The 19,634-nt window shown below is 41.4% G+C and overlaps 1 protein-coding gene and 1 long non-coding RNA gene across 2 annotated transcripts in view; both read right to left on the bottom strand.

The window, feature by feature from the left end:
* Position 1: 1 nt before the first annotated feature.
* On the bottom strand, positions 2–3,347 carry LOC130695952 (uncharacterized). Its single transcript, XR_009002509.2, has 3 exons — positions 3,242–3,347; positions 2,726–2,853; positions 2–708 (listed from the first exon to the last, which is right to left on the bottom strand). It is a non-coding gene; the product is annotated as an uncharacterized LOC130695952 (long non-coding RNA).
* Positions 3,348–3,736: 389 nt separating this feature from the next.
* Positions 3,737–19,634, bottom strand: part of LOC130695948 (uncharacterized) — a 50,027-nt gene continuing 34,129 nt past the window's right edge. The window contains exons 4-9 of the mRNA XM_057519019.2: positions 10,882–11,432; positions 10,016–10,131; positions 6,785–7,025; positions 6,073–6,334; positions 5,803–5,898; positions 3,737–5,645 (exon numbers count right to left, since the gene is read on the bottom strand). Coding sequence (XP_057375002.1) covers positions 4,951–5,645; positions 5,803–5,898; positions 6,073–6,334; positions 6,785–7,025; positions 10,016–10,131; positions 10,882–11,121 — 1,650 coding nt within the window. The 5' untranslated portion in view covers positions 11,122–11,432 and the 3' untranslated portion in view covers positions 3,737–4,950. The remainder of the gene's footprint in view (positions 5,646–5,802; positions 5,899–6,072; positions 6,335–6,784; positions 7,026–10,015; positions 10,132–10,881; positions 11,433–19,634) is intronic.

Below are 19,634 nucleotides of genomic sequence, written 5' to 3'. Positions count from 1 at the left end.
AGGTGATCATCAGACCCTGAGAGAAAGAAACCTTCGACGCCTCCGACACAACTACTTCCTGCTGGCGCTGCTAAAGTCCTGCTTTTTTTTAAAAAATATTTTGTACATATTCCATTCCACATTTTTTTTTTGTAGCGAGTTGTCTTGGTTATACATAATATACGTACCACTTTCTTACCTCGGGTCATGTTGGAGAAGGACCGATTTACGTGCGACGACGTCCGCTTCGGCCCATGCCTCAATCAACTCGTCTTTTATACTTGACTAGGGCGTGATGGAGCAAAATGCGAACTCTTTTTTTTTTTTTTTCTCTTTATCTATGGGAGAGATAGGGAAAAAAATACATTTGTTATCTTTTGTCTTGTTTATAAGAAGAATGTGAAATATAAATAACAATAAACGATGAAGGACCGTTTGGGTATACGGTCTGAAAAATTAGAATGACTTCTTGGCGTGGAAGCTCCGAAATGTCTATCTTGGCAAATCGAAACGTGCCCAGTCCGACAACCATTCGTCGTTGTCAACCAAATATGGCCTATTGCAATCGGAGTTGTACGATCGCCTGGCGCACTTCGTCATAGCCGGCCGACGTGAAAGTCTTGGTGTCGACCATGACAGCATGGTGATGTGCCAAACCGAAACGGCCGAATATATATCACTTTCTACAGCTACTTTCAAAGCGTGTGCATAAAGCTCCAGCCTATGCGCCTGAAATATAAAGGGGAAAAAAAAAAAAAGAGAGTTAAGAATAAAAATAAGAAAAAACAAAAACGAAGATTAAGAAAAACACCACCACTTTTGGGGGCTACCTCAGTTGGACTTTATCACGGGAGTGAATCATTCCCAACCGCCCATTTTGAGAGGAAAGCCATTGGCGCGGATCCCCCGACATTACCTTTTTACCTAGCTGCGCTATGAAACAATGAAACCCAAACCATTTGGGAAGTGGCGATCGTTACTTGAATTTCTTTCGGGTTGAATTCACGGCATCTCAACCGAATTTTATGAACACCGGACTGCCAAGACTAGAGCAATAAAAAAATGTTCCAAGACGGCACGGTACTCGATCGAACCATCAGTTTTGAGTCGCAAAGAAAAAGTCCATAATAATAATCGTAACAATATAAGTTAAAAAACAAAAAAACAAAAAGCAAAGTAAAGCTAGACAAAAAGGACGAGACCCAACAGACACTAGCCAGATGTAAACGCGGTCGGTTCCGGCTGGCAGGACGGATGATATTTTTCTCCTTGGGTCTTCGTCCAACAGGACGATCGTGAGAAATGGATGCACTGTGAGAAAGTTCCGTTCCATCCGCATACGCGGAGAAGGGAAGGAGACGAAAAAGGGAACGAAAGAAAAACAAAACAAAAAAAAAAATCACATGCAATAAAGAGTCCGGCCCCCAAGATAGGTGTAATAAGTGTCGGGCTGCGGATGAGGCTCGTTTCTTGACCATCAAAAACGTGTGTGCTTTTTTTTTTCTTTTCAGAACCTGTACCACTTCCGCCCTGCTTACTCAGTTATGGAACATCCATGACTGCTGCCTTCCGGAACCAACCCTCAAAAAATGTCTTCTTCCCTCTCTTTTATTTTTGAAATCTCTCTCGTTTTCTTTTCTCATGGGTAATCTCTAAATGTAATTAAGTTTAATTCTCCCATTGTCAAGCTCTTCCTTTCTCTTTTTCCCCCTTTTTTTCTTTGTTTCCTCAAGTACGCAGTGCTTGACTTCCAAGATGGACTGAAAAGTTCCCATGCATCTAAATGCGAAGATTCGCTCAGAATAGCCAACACAGTTAGACTTACGGCTGGGCCAAGGTAAAAAACAAATCAAACAAATCAAACGAGGTGAGGGTCGTTTGAATCATGTATGCGGTTAGGACAACTTTTTTTTGTTCTTCTTTCTTTTCGTTCTTGATGGGTCGCGGTCGGCTCTGTGGTCGGCAGAGAAAACGAAAACGTTTCATCATCAAGCGTCGCACACTTATTGCGAGTGACCAGCAATTGCGCTCGGTAGCATTTTTCGGTGCTTGGGGGACTGGCCGGCGTCGACAATCGCATTCTCCATCAAGTTGAGCGCCATTGTTTGTCGAATTCAACTAGGCGGCGTAAGCTTTCGTTCTTATAAGGACAGGCACGGCGTCGAATCGACAAACCACGAACGGCGGTGGCGGCGTCGTGTATTTAGAGGGGAATTTAAAGGGAATGAATCATCAAAGCTCGTCGTAATTTCAGCTACGTTTATGCAACGGCAGCGGCATTAGGAAAATCACGAAGTAAGTGGTGCGCGTGGCGTAGGTGCATGTGCACACTCGAGGAGATCGTTAAGGTAAAAACTCGGTTTCACCTGTCTTAGGCTTTTTTTTTCCTACATGGTAAAGAAAAAGCTGATCTCTGATGGCTTTTGCGTTTTGTTTCCTTTGGTTTTTGTTTTAATACTGGTTCGGGACGAACGTGAGGGAACAGATGCTCACAATCAAGCGACCTTTGACTGGACCCCTTTCGATGATAATTGTTTACGAACGGGACATAACATTCGGCATAAGTCCGCAGCAGTCGGCATGCGGTCTATCGACACGACGATTCACGGCTAAATTTTCTACGTATCGCCCACTTTGATCTCGCTAATAACGGCGACCCCGTTTACAGATGCAAAGCTTTAGAGGTAGGTGCAACCGAAAGTGTCTGATTTACAGTTAGCTGAATTTATCATTAATCTATGAATACCATATTCTTGCTGCTGCTGCTGCTGCTGTTGCATTTGAATTCTCGTTACTTGAAGTGGGGTGTAGTTTCAGCTCAGGGAGGAATGATTCAAAATTTTCATTTACATTTGTGCTGAGGGCACAGCTACCCTACGAAAGGAAAAGTAATCACCAATGAATGCAAATTTCAAAAGAAAAGAATGTTAAAAGAGCATCATCATTCCTACTGAAAAATATGGCAGGGAGTTTCCTTTACAATGCAACTGGCTAGATTCAAAAGTGAACCAAGGCAAATCGTCCGTGAAACGAATGGTTATCAATAACAAGGTTTCACGAATCGATGACGGCCACTTTCGAAAGAGTGTGGTTTGATGTGCCTGGAAAATTGACCACATCAAATCGCCAAAGACATCCCACTATGTCAAGCACATGGTTATTGTTTGAGTAAAAACTGTGAAATTGCCAAATTGGTAGATTTCACCATCGCGTAATAACTAGGCAGCTCAACGACCAGTACTGCTTTTATAGTAAAACTTACCACGCGTGCTGATAATTGGGCTTGAAAGATGTAAGCCGTGGTGATGAATTTTCTTTCATTTTTCCCACACGACACGTTTGAAACAAAAACCAAGCAGACTTCATCGTTACCTCTTTCTGCGTTTTCCCTCTAAAATTAGACAACAAATTACCACCGTTGCCAAATGACTCGAATTACGAATTGGTCTCGTTATGTTGGAAAAATTAGTTCTGTATATTGACATCATCGTAGAATGGGAGACATGGGAAAGAATATAAAGAAAACAATAGCCAAACGGACTAGCCAGGTAGAAATTTTTTTTTAAATGTACACACACACGAAGCACACACATACACGCTTGTTGTGGAAAAAAACGAAACAAAAAAACAATGGGAGAGGAAACGCCTCTTATCTCTTTCTTCGAAACATAATGTACACAATGCTTGGATATAATTTTCAAAAGTTTTTTTTTTTTTATTCGCCATCATTGATGGATGGAGCGTGACCCAATTATAACTCTTTCTATTCCACGTCATTTTTCTCTTTCTGCTTTTTGTTGCCCGTCTCTCGACTGGAACGAAAACCAACGGGGTACACACATGTGCAACAGTTCACCTGCCGTAATGTATAGAGGGGTGATTTGGTTTGGTGGTAAACGTAGGAATATCTGTGTGCCAGTGTGTGCTCACGATGTGTGATGGGCGCGAACGAATGTCAGGAATATGAAAGACGGACACGCCCATACTTCTTTGTCCGTCTACAGAAAACACCCACTTTCGCAATCAGCTGTTGCATTTTTTTTTTTTTATCTTTTGTTTTTAAGATTGAGCGAAAGAAACCTCTCCACAAAAGAAGAAGAGATAAATAACGAGAATTGAACAAGAAAAAACAACAAAAACATCGACAATATCACAGTGAGACGTTCACAAACAGACATTTTCTTTTCATAATTAAGGAATCTGGAGAGAAAGAAAAAAAAAAAGAAATTCTTTACAGTGATTTAAATTTTTGATAAATAAAATAGTCAGTGAGGGTTTCTTCTGCAGATATTGTCGGAGAAAAAAATCCAGTTCCGCCAAAAGAATAATTTTCTTGTTCAAACAAACATAAAAAGAAAGTTGAAAACGTAAAACAGGGGTCTTCATTTTCTTGCTCCATACATTTTTCTTTGTTGTTGTTTTTACTTCACTCTTTTCACTCGGTCACTTCCAGAGGAGAAAACCAGAAAATAAAATGAAAATAATTTAAACCGCGAAATTCGAGCTGATGGTCGGGCACTATTTTTGATTATCGCTGGCCCGGGAGAACGAGGCAGAAATAAAAAGACTTTAGCCAAACAGAGTGGAGTAAAACGCATCACTTGTTTCCGGCCGTTCTACCACGTAAAGTGTAAAGTGGTCGAAATGATTGGTATTCATTTGTTTGGTACTTGTTTTTTCCCCCCATATTTTTTTTTTTTTTTAACGTACACTCCCTCCATATAATTTTTGAGTTGGCCCGGTATTAAATGGCTGTTAAAAGAGAAAATGTACACAATCGCCCACTGGACGGGTGTAGGAGAACGGCAGAAGATTGAGGGCAAAATTTAGGATCGATTGTCTGTTGTTGGTCAGTTTTCTTTTTTTGGAATGACTTTTGTGCGGTAGCGGTTGGCGTGTTATGTGTATCTGTGTGTGTGTGTGTGTGTGTGTGTGTGTGTGTGTGTGTAAAATATGTGTAAACAACGTCAACTAATTGAGGCCGACATTCTTTTCAGAGGACACCGACGTTGGCGACCGCGCCTGAAGGGTTCGCTGCACGCGTGATAGATGGCGTTGCTGTTGTAATTGGGCTGCCCGTCGTGAATTGGACAAGGTCCGTGTCGGCTGGTTCATTACGCCGTAATCGTCGCTTTCCGAGTAGTAATAATAGCGTGGCTGAGTTTTCGTTGGAGTACTGAGTTGCTCTGGCGGAACCGGACTGTCCTGATCCAGCAAAGAGGCGATCGTGGGGTCGTTTTCTACGGCCGCAAAAGGAGGCTCTTCCGGCGGGCAGATACCGCGATAGAGACCGCTGCAGTGATAATGGAGATTTTGGTTGTCCAGCGTCTCCATTCCTCCCCCAACTCCTCCACCTCCGCCGGGATTTTTCATCGATTTGACTTTGCGTTTCCTCCGACCGGAATTGGGTTGACTGACGCTACTTAACGTCCCACGACAGCGAGGAGCCGGCTCCATTTCTCTCCAGGCGGCTCGGATTCCACCTCGACCCTGACGGACGGGACCTTGAGTCGTCATCTGACCCCTCAGGATCGGGCTGCTGTGCTGCTGCGTCTGCTGGTGGTACCAGGTGGATGGCGGTAAGAAGAAATCCGTCTCGCCGGGCTCTTCCCCGCTCCAGTTGCTGTTGTTGCTGTAATTCGAAGGCCTCTGGTCGGCGGAGCCACCTGTTGGTCGAATAAAAAACCATTTGATTAATTCACGAACGAATATAAGTAAATATACATAACAAACAGCTGGCAGCCAGGAACTCAATGAGCAGCTCATTAAATCCAAGAAGAAAAAAAGAAAAAAGAAAAACAAAAAAACAATAGCCACACCCACCTCTTTGGCTGCGTAATGAATCATTAATGCTGACCGAGTCGTTCCGATGCCGCAAGCGCTGGTGATCCTGCGGGTATCGTCCGTCCTCTTCGGGACCTGAAAACGCGATAATAAGAAAAAAAAAAAAAAAAAAAAAAAAAAAAAAAAAAACAATTCAATATTCCCCCTTGTGCGTTAACGGATTGAAGAATCATTGAGCTCCTCTAGGTAACAAACAACGAGCACACTCCGATACAGAGAGCGCAGAGAGAGAGAGAATGGGCAACGAACCGGAAGGCAGCTCTTCGTAAACGGGCTCTGTGATCCAGCTAGAGTCGTGCTGGTCGTCGATAGTGGGCGTCGATGACGGCGGCGAGTGACTAGCGCAGCGGTACGGCGACGTGACGTAGTGCGGCTGCTGGCAGTGCAAACTGCTACGAGGAACGCCGCCGCCACTACAGCCGTTCCTCGCGTTCCTACCGCTTCCGTTGCCCAGCAATGGATGAGCCGTGCAGTGGCACGGAGAAGTCGACTCGAGGAGCACGTCCTTCATCTGTCCGCCAAAAAAGTACGGCACACACATAAAAATTTAATACGAAAAAAAAAAAAAAAAAAAAAAAAAAAGAAAAGAGAAGAAAAAAAAAAGAAGACGGTGAAAATAATTGGCCGGTAAGACAACGACAACGGCCAACTCGATTGGTGAAATTGTTAACGGCAAACGGGAAAATGGCGTGCCTGATGAGACCCACACGCAATCGCTCTTGATACTACACTTATTACTTTTTTTTTCTCTCTCTATCTCTCTATCCTCGTTCAATTTCAGAAAAGAAAAAGAAATTTAATTTTTCAAGTGAACGTTCAACTTCGTCTTCAACGACCAGCTACAAAGTTTTTCGATCGAACCATCATCAAAACTACATCGCCAACTTGTGCGCAGACAACCCGCAGCGCTTTAAGTTGGTAAGTCGGAAGATGGGGTGGGGTTGGGGTATTGTAACGTTACCTCGTAAGCGGGCGGATGGTTAGGCGCTCTGAATTGCGGCGGATAAGAAATGAGTTCATCGTAGAAGACGCCGTTCTCGTCCTCGTTGAGATTGGCTCCTGTTTGACGACCGTTGAGGCCTTGAAGTAAAGCCGGAACGCCGTCCATCATCCCTCCGCCAACTGCAACTCCTCCGGCACCGTTGATCGTCTTTTGTTGGCAACGTAAAAGCGCTTTCTGGTTCAACTTTTGTTTGCGGAACCTGAAAAAAAAAAAAAAAAAAAAAGAAAAAAAGAAAACGCAGACAAAAGAAAGGAATTATTATTAAGTACATAACTTGCGCGCAACTTGCGAAACTCGGAGAATGAGCGAGAGGCGCAAACATTTCTACATCGTAGCATCCAGCAATGAAGTTAACTTTTGCTGTGGGACCCAGCCTCTTGCTCACCGCTCTTGGATGCATAGATATTAATTGGAGGCTATTGTTTCACTTCCCACACAATGCGAGTTCAAGTTCAATCTCCCTCGTTGCATTAAAAAAAAAAAAAAATTATAAATAGCGGATGATTTGGAATAACAGTACCACGTAATGTACACAGCGGAGTTCATGAACTTGCATTCAATTGCACCACCGGAACATTATTATTTTTTTTTTTTTTTGGGGGGGGGGGGGGGGGGGGGGGGAGAATGGAGAGGCAGGAGGGGTTGATTTTTCTTTCTTTCATCTCATCTAAAAACGTGTATGTAGATAACCTTAACGAGTCAAAGCCAAACTGAATTAACTGTGCATACACAACTGCGATGATAAGAGTTTGCAGGCCTGGTGAGTGTAGTGGGGGGGGGGGGGGGGGGGAGTAGGAATAGGGGAGTGATATGTGAGTCTATCATGGGACTTTAGAGAGAGTACCATTTTTATTTCATTTCTTTCTTTTTTTTTTTTTTAACATCCATCTCCGTTTTTTCCCCAAATGGTGAGGACACACGGAAAGGAGGGGGGGATTCCTTCCGCACAGCCCCCGGAAATAAAATAGGGAAGGGGGGGGGGGGTTCTTTTTTAACGCCACCGATCTACACAGCAAATGGGATCGAGTTTGTGAGCGAAGATAATGCTTTTTGACTTTGTCTAGTTCGACTTCCCATCGGTTATTGTAAGCGCAAAAAAAAAAAAAGAAAAAAAAAAGAAAAAAGGAAGTGAGGGGGGTGCGCAAGAAGGATGGACTGTTGGATCCGGAATTGAAGGTCCTTCGGGAAACTTTTGGGTGATGTCACGAGCTGTGACTCAGAACTCACTCCACTTCTGGCCAGTTCTGGCGTGCTGGTCCCCGTTGGCCGCCATTCTCGCTCGTCGTGTGGTGTAAATAAATCAAGTTACACCAGAGCGCCCTCGCCGTCAAACTCCCAATGGCTTTTCGTTTCACAGCACGCGCTTTAGCCAACCAACCAAGCCCATCACCTTGCCCTTGTCCCCCCTCAATCATACGAGCAAAAAGAGCCGGCGCCATCCAAAAACGAAAAATAAAAACAGAAAATACAAAAAGCCCCTAACTCGTAAAAAAAGCAGGACGGCCGTTTTTGTTTCATTTGTTCCTTCATCTTTCGCTTCGTTTACGTTAACTGCCAATTTACTGGAGCGGAATAATATCGACGGCTTTCCCCAGCTTAAATACGTTTTCTTTTTCTTTCCTGCATTGTATTTAATGACCGCATCTGATTCGAATAGCGAAATAATAAAATAAAACTGTGTATCAAACCTATTGGATAAAAGAAAAGGGGTTCAAAGAAACAAAAAGAACGCCGAAGAACGAAAGAAAAAAAAAAAGAAATAAATTGTAAAGATGGAAACGATCCATTGTGCGTGTGTTACGTTATCCAGCTAGTAGAGTTAAGGTAGTATTTACTATTGCCAGGCTATATAGACTTTAGGTCGCGTGTTTGGCACTTGTCAGACCCGTTTAACGCGCTCCTCCAGTCACGACACGTAACTTTTGGCGCCATTGACGTCGTTTTCTTTTTCTTTTTCTTTTCCTTTTTTTTTTTGCTCACTGAAAAAGAAGAAGGGGGGGCGGTAGGGGTAGGTGAGGGAAAGGGAGGTGACGCAATCGATATTGACACAATCGATACTAACCTCGTCCGCTGTCTGTAAAACGAACGTAACAAACACTGCATGCCATAGCGTAGATGAAGTGACAAGGCCAAGAAGCTTCTTCCACTTGACACCCTCCTCCCGTTTGGGGACAAATAGGGAAACTCACGAAAGTTTGCCAACGATGTCAAGTGGCTCCGAATTCAATAAAGAAAAATAACTTTTTTTTTTTTTTTTTTTTTTTTTTTTTTTTAAGACTGGCCTCGAAAGAAGTTGAACGGTGAACAACGTTTTTCTGTCTGTCCATGCGAGCAAACACACGTTCGCTTAAAAACTTCGGGCCAAACGGTGGGGGTAGGAATTATACGACGTCGATGTATTCCCCCCCCCCCCACCTCTTTTTTTTTTTTTTTTTTATTGCTGTGTGACTGAATATGCCGTACATAATAAGCGAGCACGCGGATGAAACTATAAAGGACGGCAATCGAGCCAGCAAAAGACGGAAGTTGTCGTGTTTAGCGACATTTCCTCTCTCTTTCCAACCCTCCCCCCCCCCCCGTTGATGCTATTACCCTTTAATCCGAGAGCAAAAAATATATATGTATAAAAAAAAAGGGGTGCCAAAGGCGGATGGGGAGAAAGGGATCTGGCTGTATACGGCGTCACTAATTGATTAATCCGGGTGTGTATATCATGTACCAACGTGACCGAATCCACCTAATCGGAGAACATTTTTTAAATTTCCATCGTTCCGCTCATTCGGAGCTCCAGTTTCCCATCCAGCAAAAAAAAAAAAAAAAAAAAAAACCTTTTGTTTCTCACTTTGTCCAGCGTCCATCTTCCAGGTAGCGAAAATCACGCGTCAAATGGATGTTTCAAAAAAAAAAAAAATAAATAAATATATATACAAAAAATGGTGTTTTCTTATTAGAACAAAAATAGGACATCCGCTGGTATAAAGGCACGGCTAGATTTAATCTTCGCAGCGGAAATAAGGACAGGAAATTCCACCTGGCAGGCGGATATTTGTTTTTCTTTTTTAATAGGCCGACTGAGGATGATAGAGAACGTTGAGAGATGGCCGAGATAAGGATGGCAGGAAAGGTGCGGGGGTGACGTACATCACAAAACAATGACAAAGGAAAAACTTTCAAACAATGTCAACTCACCTCCAAGCGACGAAGCCGATGATGAAGAAGGCGATCGTCAGGACGACGGCCGGAATGAAAATGACGGCGGCCGATGAGGACGTGTCGACAGGAACTTGACGCTCAGCATCGCTCACCTATTAACACCGTGGAACACAAAAACATTATCGTTAAAAAAAAATAATAATAAAAAAAAAAAAAAAAAATAAACAGTTCATTTTCATTTTCATTTTTCTTTCTCAATGACTTACTACCCTCCTCACTCCTCCCTGCGACTAACAGCTGCGAGAACTGATCGATCGATGCGGATGACTAATTGTTCCCACCCCATTGTAGCTAAGGCTCACAAAACAATCCCCGTACGACTACCATCATACACTCAATTTCGCTCCCCCCCCCCTTTCTTCCCTGACTATTTATATAAATAGTTAGGGAAACAGAGAGAGAGAGAGAGAGAGAGAGAGAGAGAGAGAGAGAGAGAAAAATGAGAGATGGAGAGCTGTTTTTAAGAGTAGGCGTGCACGCATGTGTAATTTTTATTTTTTTTTTTTTTGTTGATGGGGTGGAGGAGGATGGAGGAAAAGTTCATTTGCCAGAGTGTTTACGAAAATGTCAATACAAGACTTTGTTTTCATCCCGACAGAGGCCCCAGAGAAGAGCGCGGACTTCCCGCTGTGAAGTGACGAGAGGTCGGACTGTGTTTCAGTGGCGTAGGGGCGTTTTCCACTATACACCCGCACACACACACACACACACACACACGCACTACCCGACACACACACACACACACACACACACACATGGCGCCATAATGAAAGAAGAATAGATTGAAAAAAAAGAAAAAAAAAAAAAAAAGAAGAAAAAAAACCATTTGTTTGAACAATTACCAGGAAAGCTTGGCAAGTCTCTAGTCCCAGCGGATGGTCGGACGTCGAGCACAGCTCGGGCGGAGGTTGGAGGGATGGCGGCAGAGGTGGAGGCGGCAGGTCGAAGAATGGCGGCGGAGGCGGAGGTGGCGCCGGCCGACCAAGGCTGCCAGCCTCGCTCACCGACGCCGACGTCGTCCATTCCGTCGAGTCCAAATCCCATTCCCAGCCGCAATCGCAGTCCCATTCGAAAGCGGCCATGTTGGAGCGCGCTATCAATAATCCGGCGCTGGCACTGACAATGGCAGCCGCAGCGCTACTTGCAACAGCACCCGCCGCCAACGAATCCAGCTTTGATTATGTGTTTTGTGTCACTCGTCTTGTTCTCTCGATTTCTTTTGTTGTTTCGAAAAAAGACAACGACAAATCAACTATCACCACATTCTACCGCCGTGATGCATTGATTTTTTTTTTTTGTTTTTGTTTTTGTTTTTTTTTTTCAAACCGTCACTTTCGTTTCTTCGTTCGCGGGGCTGGGGTTTATTGTTGAATTTTTTTTTTTTTTTACAAATCTGAAAATAGAAGAAAAAAAAAAAAAAAAAAATGTTAGATATAAATTGTGTGTGTGGCATAACTGAAGGTGAAGTGATAAAAAAAAAAAAAAAAAAAAATTGTAGAGACATAATCAATGGTGATCGATAATCGATTTTCTGCCGTTCCTATTTCAATCAAGCCAGAACTGGAACACATTTCAGAAGCAATGAGCACATATTGGAATGCTTCTTGGAGAGAAACGCAAAGAGCTTTCGCTTCAACGAGGTTAAATCAACTTTTTCTCCCGCACATAAAGAGAAGAGAGAAAAAAAAAAGAAAAAGAAAAAGAAAATTATTAAAAAAAAAAAAAAAAAAAAAAACCGCACGGGTCACGCCAGTAATCGATTGCGTCCATTCCGCAGACACCGCCGTAACCTTAAGCTCATTTCACTGGTATATTTACGAGATTGAACCTCCGACCGCCAATGTCCACAACGAAAAAGAAAAAAAGAGAAAAATCTTTGCTGGCCCGATAATAAAAGTCACCGGCGGGAAATCAAATCACGTTTGAAATTGATCTTTTTCTTATAGGCTATTCCCCCCCCCCCCTCCTTCTCTCTCTTTCTCTTCTTTCTATTTATTTCCTTCTTGGGAATAGGATCGAAGCGGCCCCTCCGATACTCACCACCAGTATGGCGGGACGACGCGGGATAGATTCCGAAGGTCTACAAATATCCCCTTTAAAAAATAATAATAATAATAATAGATGACAATGAATAGGCAAATATTTATTTGTCTATTTATTGACAAATGTAATGGATAAGAAAAAAAAAAAATCAAATAAAAGTAGGAAGAAAAAAAAAGAAAGAAAACATTATTTTGTCCCGCCTTTTCTTTTTCTTTTTTTTTTTTTTTTATTGATGTTGGTGTTCCGTGTTGTTACGTTAGGCTGTTTGTTGTGTGTCAGCCATGACAATAATAACGACGACGGAAGCGTTGGCGTCCTGACGTGTGAGGGGGACGCAAACGTTCGCTTTTTCTTTCACGTATAATGATGGATTCTTGTGCACGGACAAAAAAAAAAAAAAAAAAAAAACGATGCTGTAGACGTACGTCAAACAGCTCGTTAAACCCATCGTATTTTTTTTTTTTTCTTCTTCTTGTCGCGTACGAGAAAAAGAAAAGTACATGAAAACATCTTCTATTAAAAGATGCGTATTATGTTTGATATCTAAGCGAAAAAAAAAAAAAAAAACTTGCGAGTCAATTCAAATCGGATTTCCTGTACGTTTAAAAACGGGAGGTAGCTAGGACTACGAATGACGTAGTCTACACAGACTACCGATTTTATTGATACGAAATGGCGAGTTGTCCAGGAAACGTTTATAGTTAGCTGCTGCTGCTACGCACGTCCGGGAATCTCTATAAACCATCCAATATGAAACGATCGAGGGACCAAAAAAAAAAAAAAAAAAAAAAAAAAGGGAAAGAAAAGAAAAGAAAGAATGTCGATGACTCCGTCGGGGGCTCTTCTGATTTAATTGGCAAATGGTGCGGAAAACCGGAAGACAAGAGAGAATAAAAAAAAAAATAGCTATTTCTACAAACAGCCAAAAAAAAAAAAAAGTCTGCGCCTTCTTTTCTTCTAAAGTGTTGAAAAGAACTTGGAACCGTATTGCGGACGATTGCCATTTTCGTGGCAACTCCTTCCTGTGTCTTCGGTGAAAACGCAAAGAAAAAAAAACAAAACAAACAAACTTGGCTACGATTCCGACTTCCCCCCTCTTTCCGTTTTGAACTGCCGGCCAAATGGACTGGATCGAACGCGCCCGGCATATATACAGTGTATATATATATATATATTATTAGTACATGCACCGCACACGCATAGTGGCGCCGCCCAGCACATTTTCTCCGCTTGATTTGTCGACTTTGCCAAAGTCCGCAAGCTGCTTTCGCTTTTTTTTTTTTTTTTTTTTCCAATGTCGATTCAAAAGAAAAAATTAGCTTTTATTTTCAAAAAGAAAAGCCATCTTCCATTCTAAAAGTTTGGTGTGCGCGCTTTCCTTCTGCCATAAAAAAAAAACGAGCGGAAAACAATAACACATAGAAAATGGTATTACAACTTGACCGTACGCTCGTGAAAAAAAAAACAAAAAAAACAAAAACTAAAAAGCAAACCGCCGCCGTACTGTGCGGACCCAGAGCGCTTTCAGCATAATCATCGGTTGAATATGCGCTGCCGCACTCTCCTCGGCACTGCTATATACAATACACTGGTGATACCGCTACTACTACTACTACTACGGTTGTTTTTTTTTTTTTTTTTTTTTTTTTTTTTTTATCACACACGTCGGCGTTACAGGCGTCCACAAGAAAAACAAAAAGGAGTTAAAGTTTTTGTTTTTTAGCATTCACGACAAGTCGCCGCCATTGACTCGTAAAATAAAAACAAAAACGGAGAGAGTCTGAAAATAGGCAACGATATAAAGAACCGTCCACGACGATATTGGACTCTTTTTTTTTTATTTTTTATTTTTTTTTATTTTTTGTTTTGTTTTATTCATTGGATTTGAGAAAGGAAAAAAAAAACGTATGTCGTCCTACCGCATTTATCATCTCAAGTTTCGCATTGAAGTAGCCGATTTAGAGCGCAAGCGGGCGGTAGCGCCAAAGGGGGTCCTCAAGCAGAAGAAAACAATTTTCCATTTTGTTGGAGAACAAAAGAAAAAACGACAACAAAACTCTTTTGACATGAAAAAAAAAAAAAAAAAAAAAAGACGCACAGCGATGATAATGATAACAGTTACGGTTGCAATTTTTTTTTTTTTTTCTCTTGTAGCTGCGTATTGTATTTCGCTTGGGTTGCGTCATCGAAACAAGACGTTCTCAAAAAGGGAGGTACTGGGCATCGCAGGGAACAAAAACAATAGCCGCGTAACACGAGTTAACGTCTCAAAAAAAAAATAAAAATAAATAATAAGAACAAAATAAAAGAAAAGGCTATCGGAGCCAATGAGACCCCAAAGATGGCGAAACCTACGAGACTATGGGTGGCCGCCTTTTCGTCCTTCCAATCCGATTAAAGTTAAACCCTCCACCGCTGACTCGACTGGATTCTTCTTTCTTCTTGTAATACGTCATTTTTTGCTCATATTTATTTCTTTTTTTTTTTGTCTTTTGTTTTGTTTCGTACGTGTGTGTGTGTGTGTGTGTGTAAGACGAAGAACGCACCGCTTATGGCAGGTCAGCTGCCTTTTAAAAAAGTTTTGTTTACCATGTGGGCGGTACCGCAGGCCTTCGTGAGTATAACCTACGCAAACATCTACAATCCGTGTCCAGACCTTGTCGGCGCCTGTCAATATTTCCTACAACGATATTCAACTAACGCCTCACTTTTCATTCCATTTCAATTGATCGGCCGCAAAACAAAGGAAGCAAATTTTGGTCCCAATTTTTCAAAAGAGAAAAAAAAAAAAAAATGAAACGGCAAATTACTTTAAAGGGCATCAAAACAAAGACAGACGTTTGTTGCGGACGTGAAACGTTTTCAAAACATTTTTTTTTTTTTGTAAGTATCGGATTCCCACAACTCGAACTGAAAAGCTTTTATTTCCTCTGCCCGGAGTGTAGTAAACTCCCCGGAGCATTTCCCGATATGCTGGACGCAGTGGGGGGGGGGGGGGGGGGGGGGCGGCCTCCATCTAGTATTTACTCAACTAAGAACGTAGCTCTCAAACTAATGAGCTCTTCTCTCTCACTCTTTATTTTATTTATTTATTTTTTTTGCTCAATGGTTTTGACGTGTGCCATGATGGATGGATGCATCAGCCTTCGTGAATTAAGTATGAATGGTATGCGGATCTAAAACGGGCTCAGGAGCTCAAAACTTGGTATACCGGGCAATGCATTATTGAATAGCCATTTCAGAAAAAAAAAAAAAAAAATGGGGGGGGGGGGGGGGGGAGGAAGTTCCTTTTTTTTTTTTTTTTTCAGGAGAAAAGAGAGAACTGTTATCTGCAAGAAAACTACTAGCCATTGAGTCCCCATTGAATATTGTTTAGTTAAACGGGAGGGGGAATGGAGGAGAACCGCAGGAGGGTACGCACGAAGAAAAAAAAAAAAAAAAAAAAAAAAAGAAATGACATCCAATTTTAAAAGAGGGTCTATTCTTCAAGTTTTAGTATAATGTGTATTTTTGGTGGGAACTAGGAAAAAAAAAAAGACAACCTCCCAAAAGGCGGTGGTCAGCAAACAGTTTCGTGACTGGCACTTTTTTTTTTTTTTTTTTTTTCCTCCCCCTCCTTTCTTGTCCGTGAGAGATGTCATTTCTTATAACATCTTCAAACTTCCCTCTTATTTATTTTTTACAGCCTCGTCTTTTTCCCTACTCTCCAAATTTGAAGAGATCAAACAGGTTTGAAGACGTCACCTCAAATAGTGGAACCTGTTTCGTCAGGTGTCCTATACAAAACGCGCAGAGAAGGTAAACGATTATTTTCATTTTTTCCCCCCTCACTACTATGGGCGCATAACTTTTTATTTGATATGCCACAGCTGGCAAGAGAAAAAAAAGGCAGTCACGTCATCACCTGAACTTTTTTACGCATCCCCCCCCCCCTTTTGCCAATTTTCGAATGAGATCTTTCTCTCTCTCACACAACGATCACGAAAAACAATTTTCAAATAGAAATGTTTCGAAAACGCGCTAAAGGTAAAATATAAAAGGGAAGGCTCGTTGCCAAGGTGACGCATGGAGGCAAACAACAGAACATGCAGCCGGTCATGGAGTGTATGTTCCGAACGTTGAATCATTAGCGTTCCAGAGTTGTGTTTAATACCTAGTTGTGCTCTTCTCTCTTTTTTTTTTTTTTTTTTTTTTTTGCGCCTTCATAGTCTCTTTGTGCCCCTTTTTATTTCTGGCATCACCATAGCAACAGATCTTTGATGTTACACAATCACTCATGCGAACAAACCGACGTGATCAATCGCTCGTGGGAAAATGAGAGCAGGAAGAGAAAAAAAAAAAAAAAAAAAAAAGGGGCGAATAGGTCTGGGAAAAATCATTGAAAATAAACAGTGCAGGTATAGTTTTGTTATTCATAGACTAATGGTATGAAATCTACGACTGAGGATCATTACGTGAACGTTTGTTTGTTTTTGTTTTTTTCTTGTTGGCTTGCTATACGGGCAAAATGAATGCTGGACGCAGCCCAACGGCCCTGTAACGACGGATACATCATTTTCTTTCGGCTTTTTCCGTTGACTGCAAATTGCGGAAACCAAACGAATACAGACGCAATATACGAGTACGGCACTTCATTATTTATTTGCTCGGCTTCGCTCTACAGAAGCTCGGCCTGGTCGATGTGATCCATTGTTCTTTTTTTTTTTTTTTTTTTTTTTTTCCTTTTTTTTTTTTTTTTTATTCTTTATTATTATGACGACGTCTATGCTGGCTGCATATGGTATATGGTTAGGTTCGCCGGCATCAGCTCAATATCCAACTATTTGTTTCCATCCCCAATGATGGCGCTCTCTCTTTCTCTAAGATGTTCGCCTATACACGATAGTAATACACGGAGTTACTCACAGAAATCTTTCCTTTTGATGTATATATATATATATATATATAAAAAAAGGAGAAGCTAAACCTCTACTTTTTTTTTTTTTTTTTGGTGCAAGAAGAGATTCTCTAGAGGAAGAAGGGGAAAAAGAAAAAGAAGAATAGAAATGGCAGGGCCAACAACAACACGCCTACATCCATCCAGCAAAGACCAATTTCATTCCGGAAAAAAAAAAAAAAAAAAAAAAAAAAAAAAAAGCTTCTATATGTCTATCTATGTTATCTGGGCTCTAGTGATCCGGATACTAGTCTCCAGTGCGTGTGCGTGCAGAACAAAAAGAACTTCGCTCATCGCTTTGCGGAGAGAAAGAGAAAAAAGAAGAAGGGGGGAATCCATGCCGGGATTCCTTCCCTACGGGTTGCGTTATTTGCTGTTCCAGCATAATATCCGCTCAATGTCCGAGAACTGTGTATTAGGCGGATTCAAACCCAAGACACAAAGAAAGAAAAAAAAAAAAAAAGACGGACGCTGGCCGACCTTTTCCCATCTTCATTAGTTTAATGTTTCCCCTTTTTTTTTTTCTTTTTTTTTTTTTTTTGTCATGACATGTTCCCCCCTTTTTTTTTTCTTTTTCTTTTGGCAGAAGGGGTCACCCAGGGTCTGCTTAGGGTCTCCCGGACTGATTACAAATGATGAACGGTATAGTGTATCTTTTGTGGTATTAGACTGTTACTTATATCACAATCATAAGTCCTTTTTTTTTTTTTTCTTTTTCTTTTTGTTGATCCACAGAATAATAAGATTGCGCACGGAGAAGATCACTGGGGCATATATATATATATACGGCAAACTTTGTGAGTTGTGGACGGGGTTGGTAAATAATTATAGCTTTTGACGTGCACTGACGTCGAAATTCGAAGACAATTTCTTGTTTTTAAAGTCGTACGGACCATTTTCAGAAAATGTTTTGCCACTCGGTTTGGCTCGCTAGTTGTAAAAATCATCACATCCACCCAACTCTGAGCTTTTGGATGCGGACATGACACGGAGGGAGGAAGTCGATTGTAAAAAGAAAAAATGACCATAAAAATTTAGAGAAAAACAAAAAAAAAAACAAAAAAAACAAAGCAAAACAAAACACGATTCAATTTGTTTTTGTTTTCGTGGAAGCATCGCGGTGTATATAATGGAATTAGACAGGGAGGGAAAAGAAGGATGTGAAGGAGGACAGACTGGACTCAACTGGACGTGACAGGTGAATCCAATCTAACAGACCCACCGAAAGGAAAAAAAAAAAGTCTGTTTGAACCTAACATTCGAGATTGTTATTATTATGATCTACGCCACCACAGTCACTAACACATACCCCTCTCTCTCTCTCTCTCTCTCCTTCTCTCTCTCTAGAATTAGAAAAAGAAAAAAAAAGAAGTTTCCCACAGAAAGCTATATCACTGATGTGTCGCTGGAGCGTGCTTCCAGGAAACCTGATGCGCTCCTGGAAAAAATAAAAAAAAAAAAAAAAAAAAAAAACCGCCCCTCTTTTACTTCTCCCCGTGTATCTCTTTCTTTTTTTCTTTGCACACCCCCAATCACACTTAAAACCCATATCTATATAACGTCTTCATCCGGCCTTAATTGCTTTGACCGGCCACCCACCCGCCATCAAAAGAAACCTGGCACGTCCAACAGCCCCAAACCGCCTTTTTATACCTCAAAACCACAAAAACATCACACAGCCTTAATGCCTTTATAGCGCCAGAGTTGTACAGGACGACACATACGAGAGAGGTTTTATCATTTTTGAAGGAAAAAAAAAAAAAAAAAAAAGGCCACACGTTTTTACCTCGACCGACTTGTGCCTCCCTTTTTTTTTTTTTTTTCTTTCGTGCCTTATGGTCTGCGACTGTTGTCTTTTATGGTAGGGGGTTACTGCAACTGGGGGACGAAACATATTGCTGTCCACCATCTTCTTCTACTGCCCCCCCCCCCCCCTTTGTTTTCTAATGTCACAGCGGCTTAACGTGAAAGTAGCCAAACGTATCGATCCAGGTGGCTGCGGCCTACCTCCTCTCCTCTCTAAATTTCGTGGGTCCCGCTTTTCGTGCTCCGTTTACTCCCAGTGCGTACATCATTTAACTTCTTTTCCTACAGGGGCCAAAGAGATACGCCTCTCTTTTTTTTTTTTTTTTTTTTTTTTCGTGCCAACGACTAATAAACTTTACCGTTTAGCTTTTCAGTTTACGATGATAAATGTGTAAAAACAACATTTTTTTTTTTTTTTTTTTTTCGGATAAATATTGAAGATATTTTAGACTTCCCAGGGCGGAAGTTTTTTTTTTTTTTATTGGATGCGCCTTTTCTTTCTCGGTTCGGTTTTTTTTTGTTGTTGTTTTACTTTGTGTGTTTTTTTTTTTGTTTTTTTTTACAACCAGACCACACCCGTACAACTAAAAATAAAAAAAGATGAGCCAGCACGTTTATCTCGTCTGTTCTTAAAAAGGTATTTTCATTATTCAAGTGCACGTGCGGGGCTCGTCAGTCACGGAACTGTTAACTGTAACGACAACATACAAGAAACAACAACGGATGCTTACGTTTTCCTTCCTGTAAGCCGAGGATCTTTTCGATTCAAGACAAAAAAAAAAAAGTTTGTTGTTGACATCAGTTTGATAG

This window comes from Daphnia carinata, chromosome 10 (assembly GCF_022539665.2).
Source record: "Daphnia carinata strain CSIRO-1 chromosome 10, CSIRO_AGI_Dcar_HiC_V3, whole genome shotgun sequence".
Classification (NCBI taxonomy): Eukaryota; Metazoa; Arthropoda; class Branchiopoda; order Diplostraca; family Daphniidae; genus Daphnia; species Daphnia carinata.
This window is presented reverse-complemented; position numbering and strand designations above follow the sequence as displayed.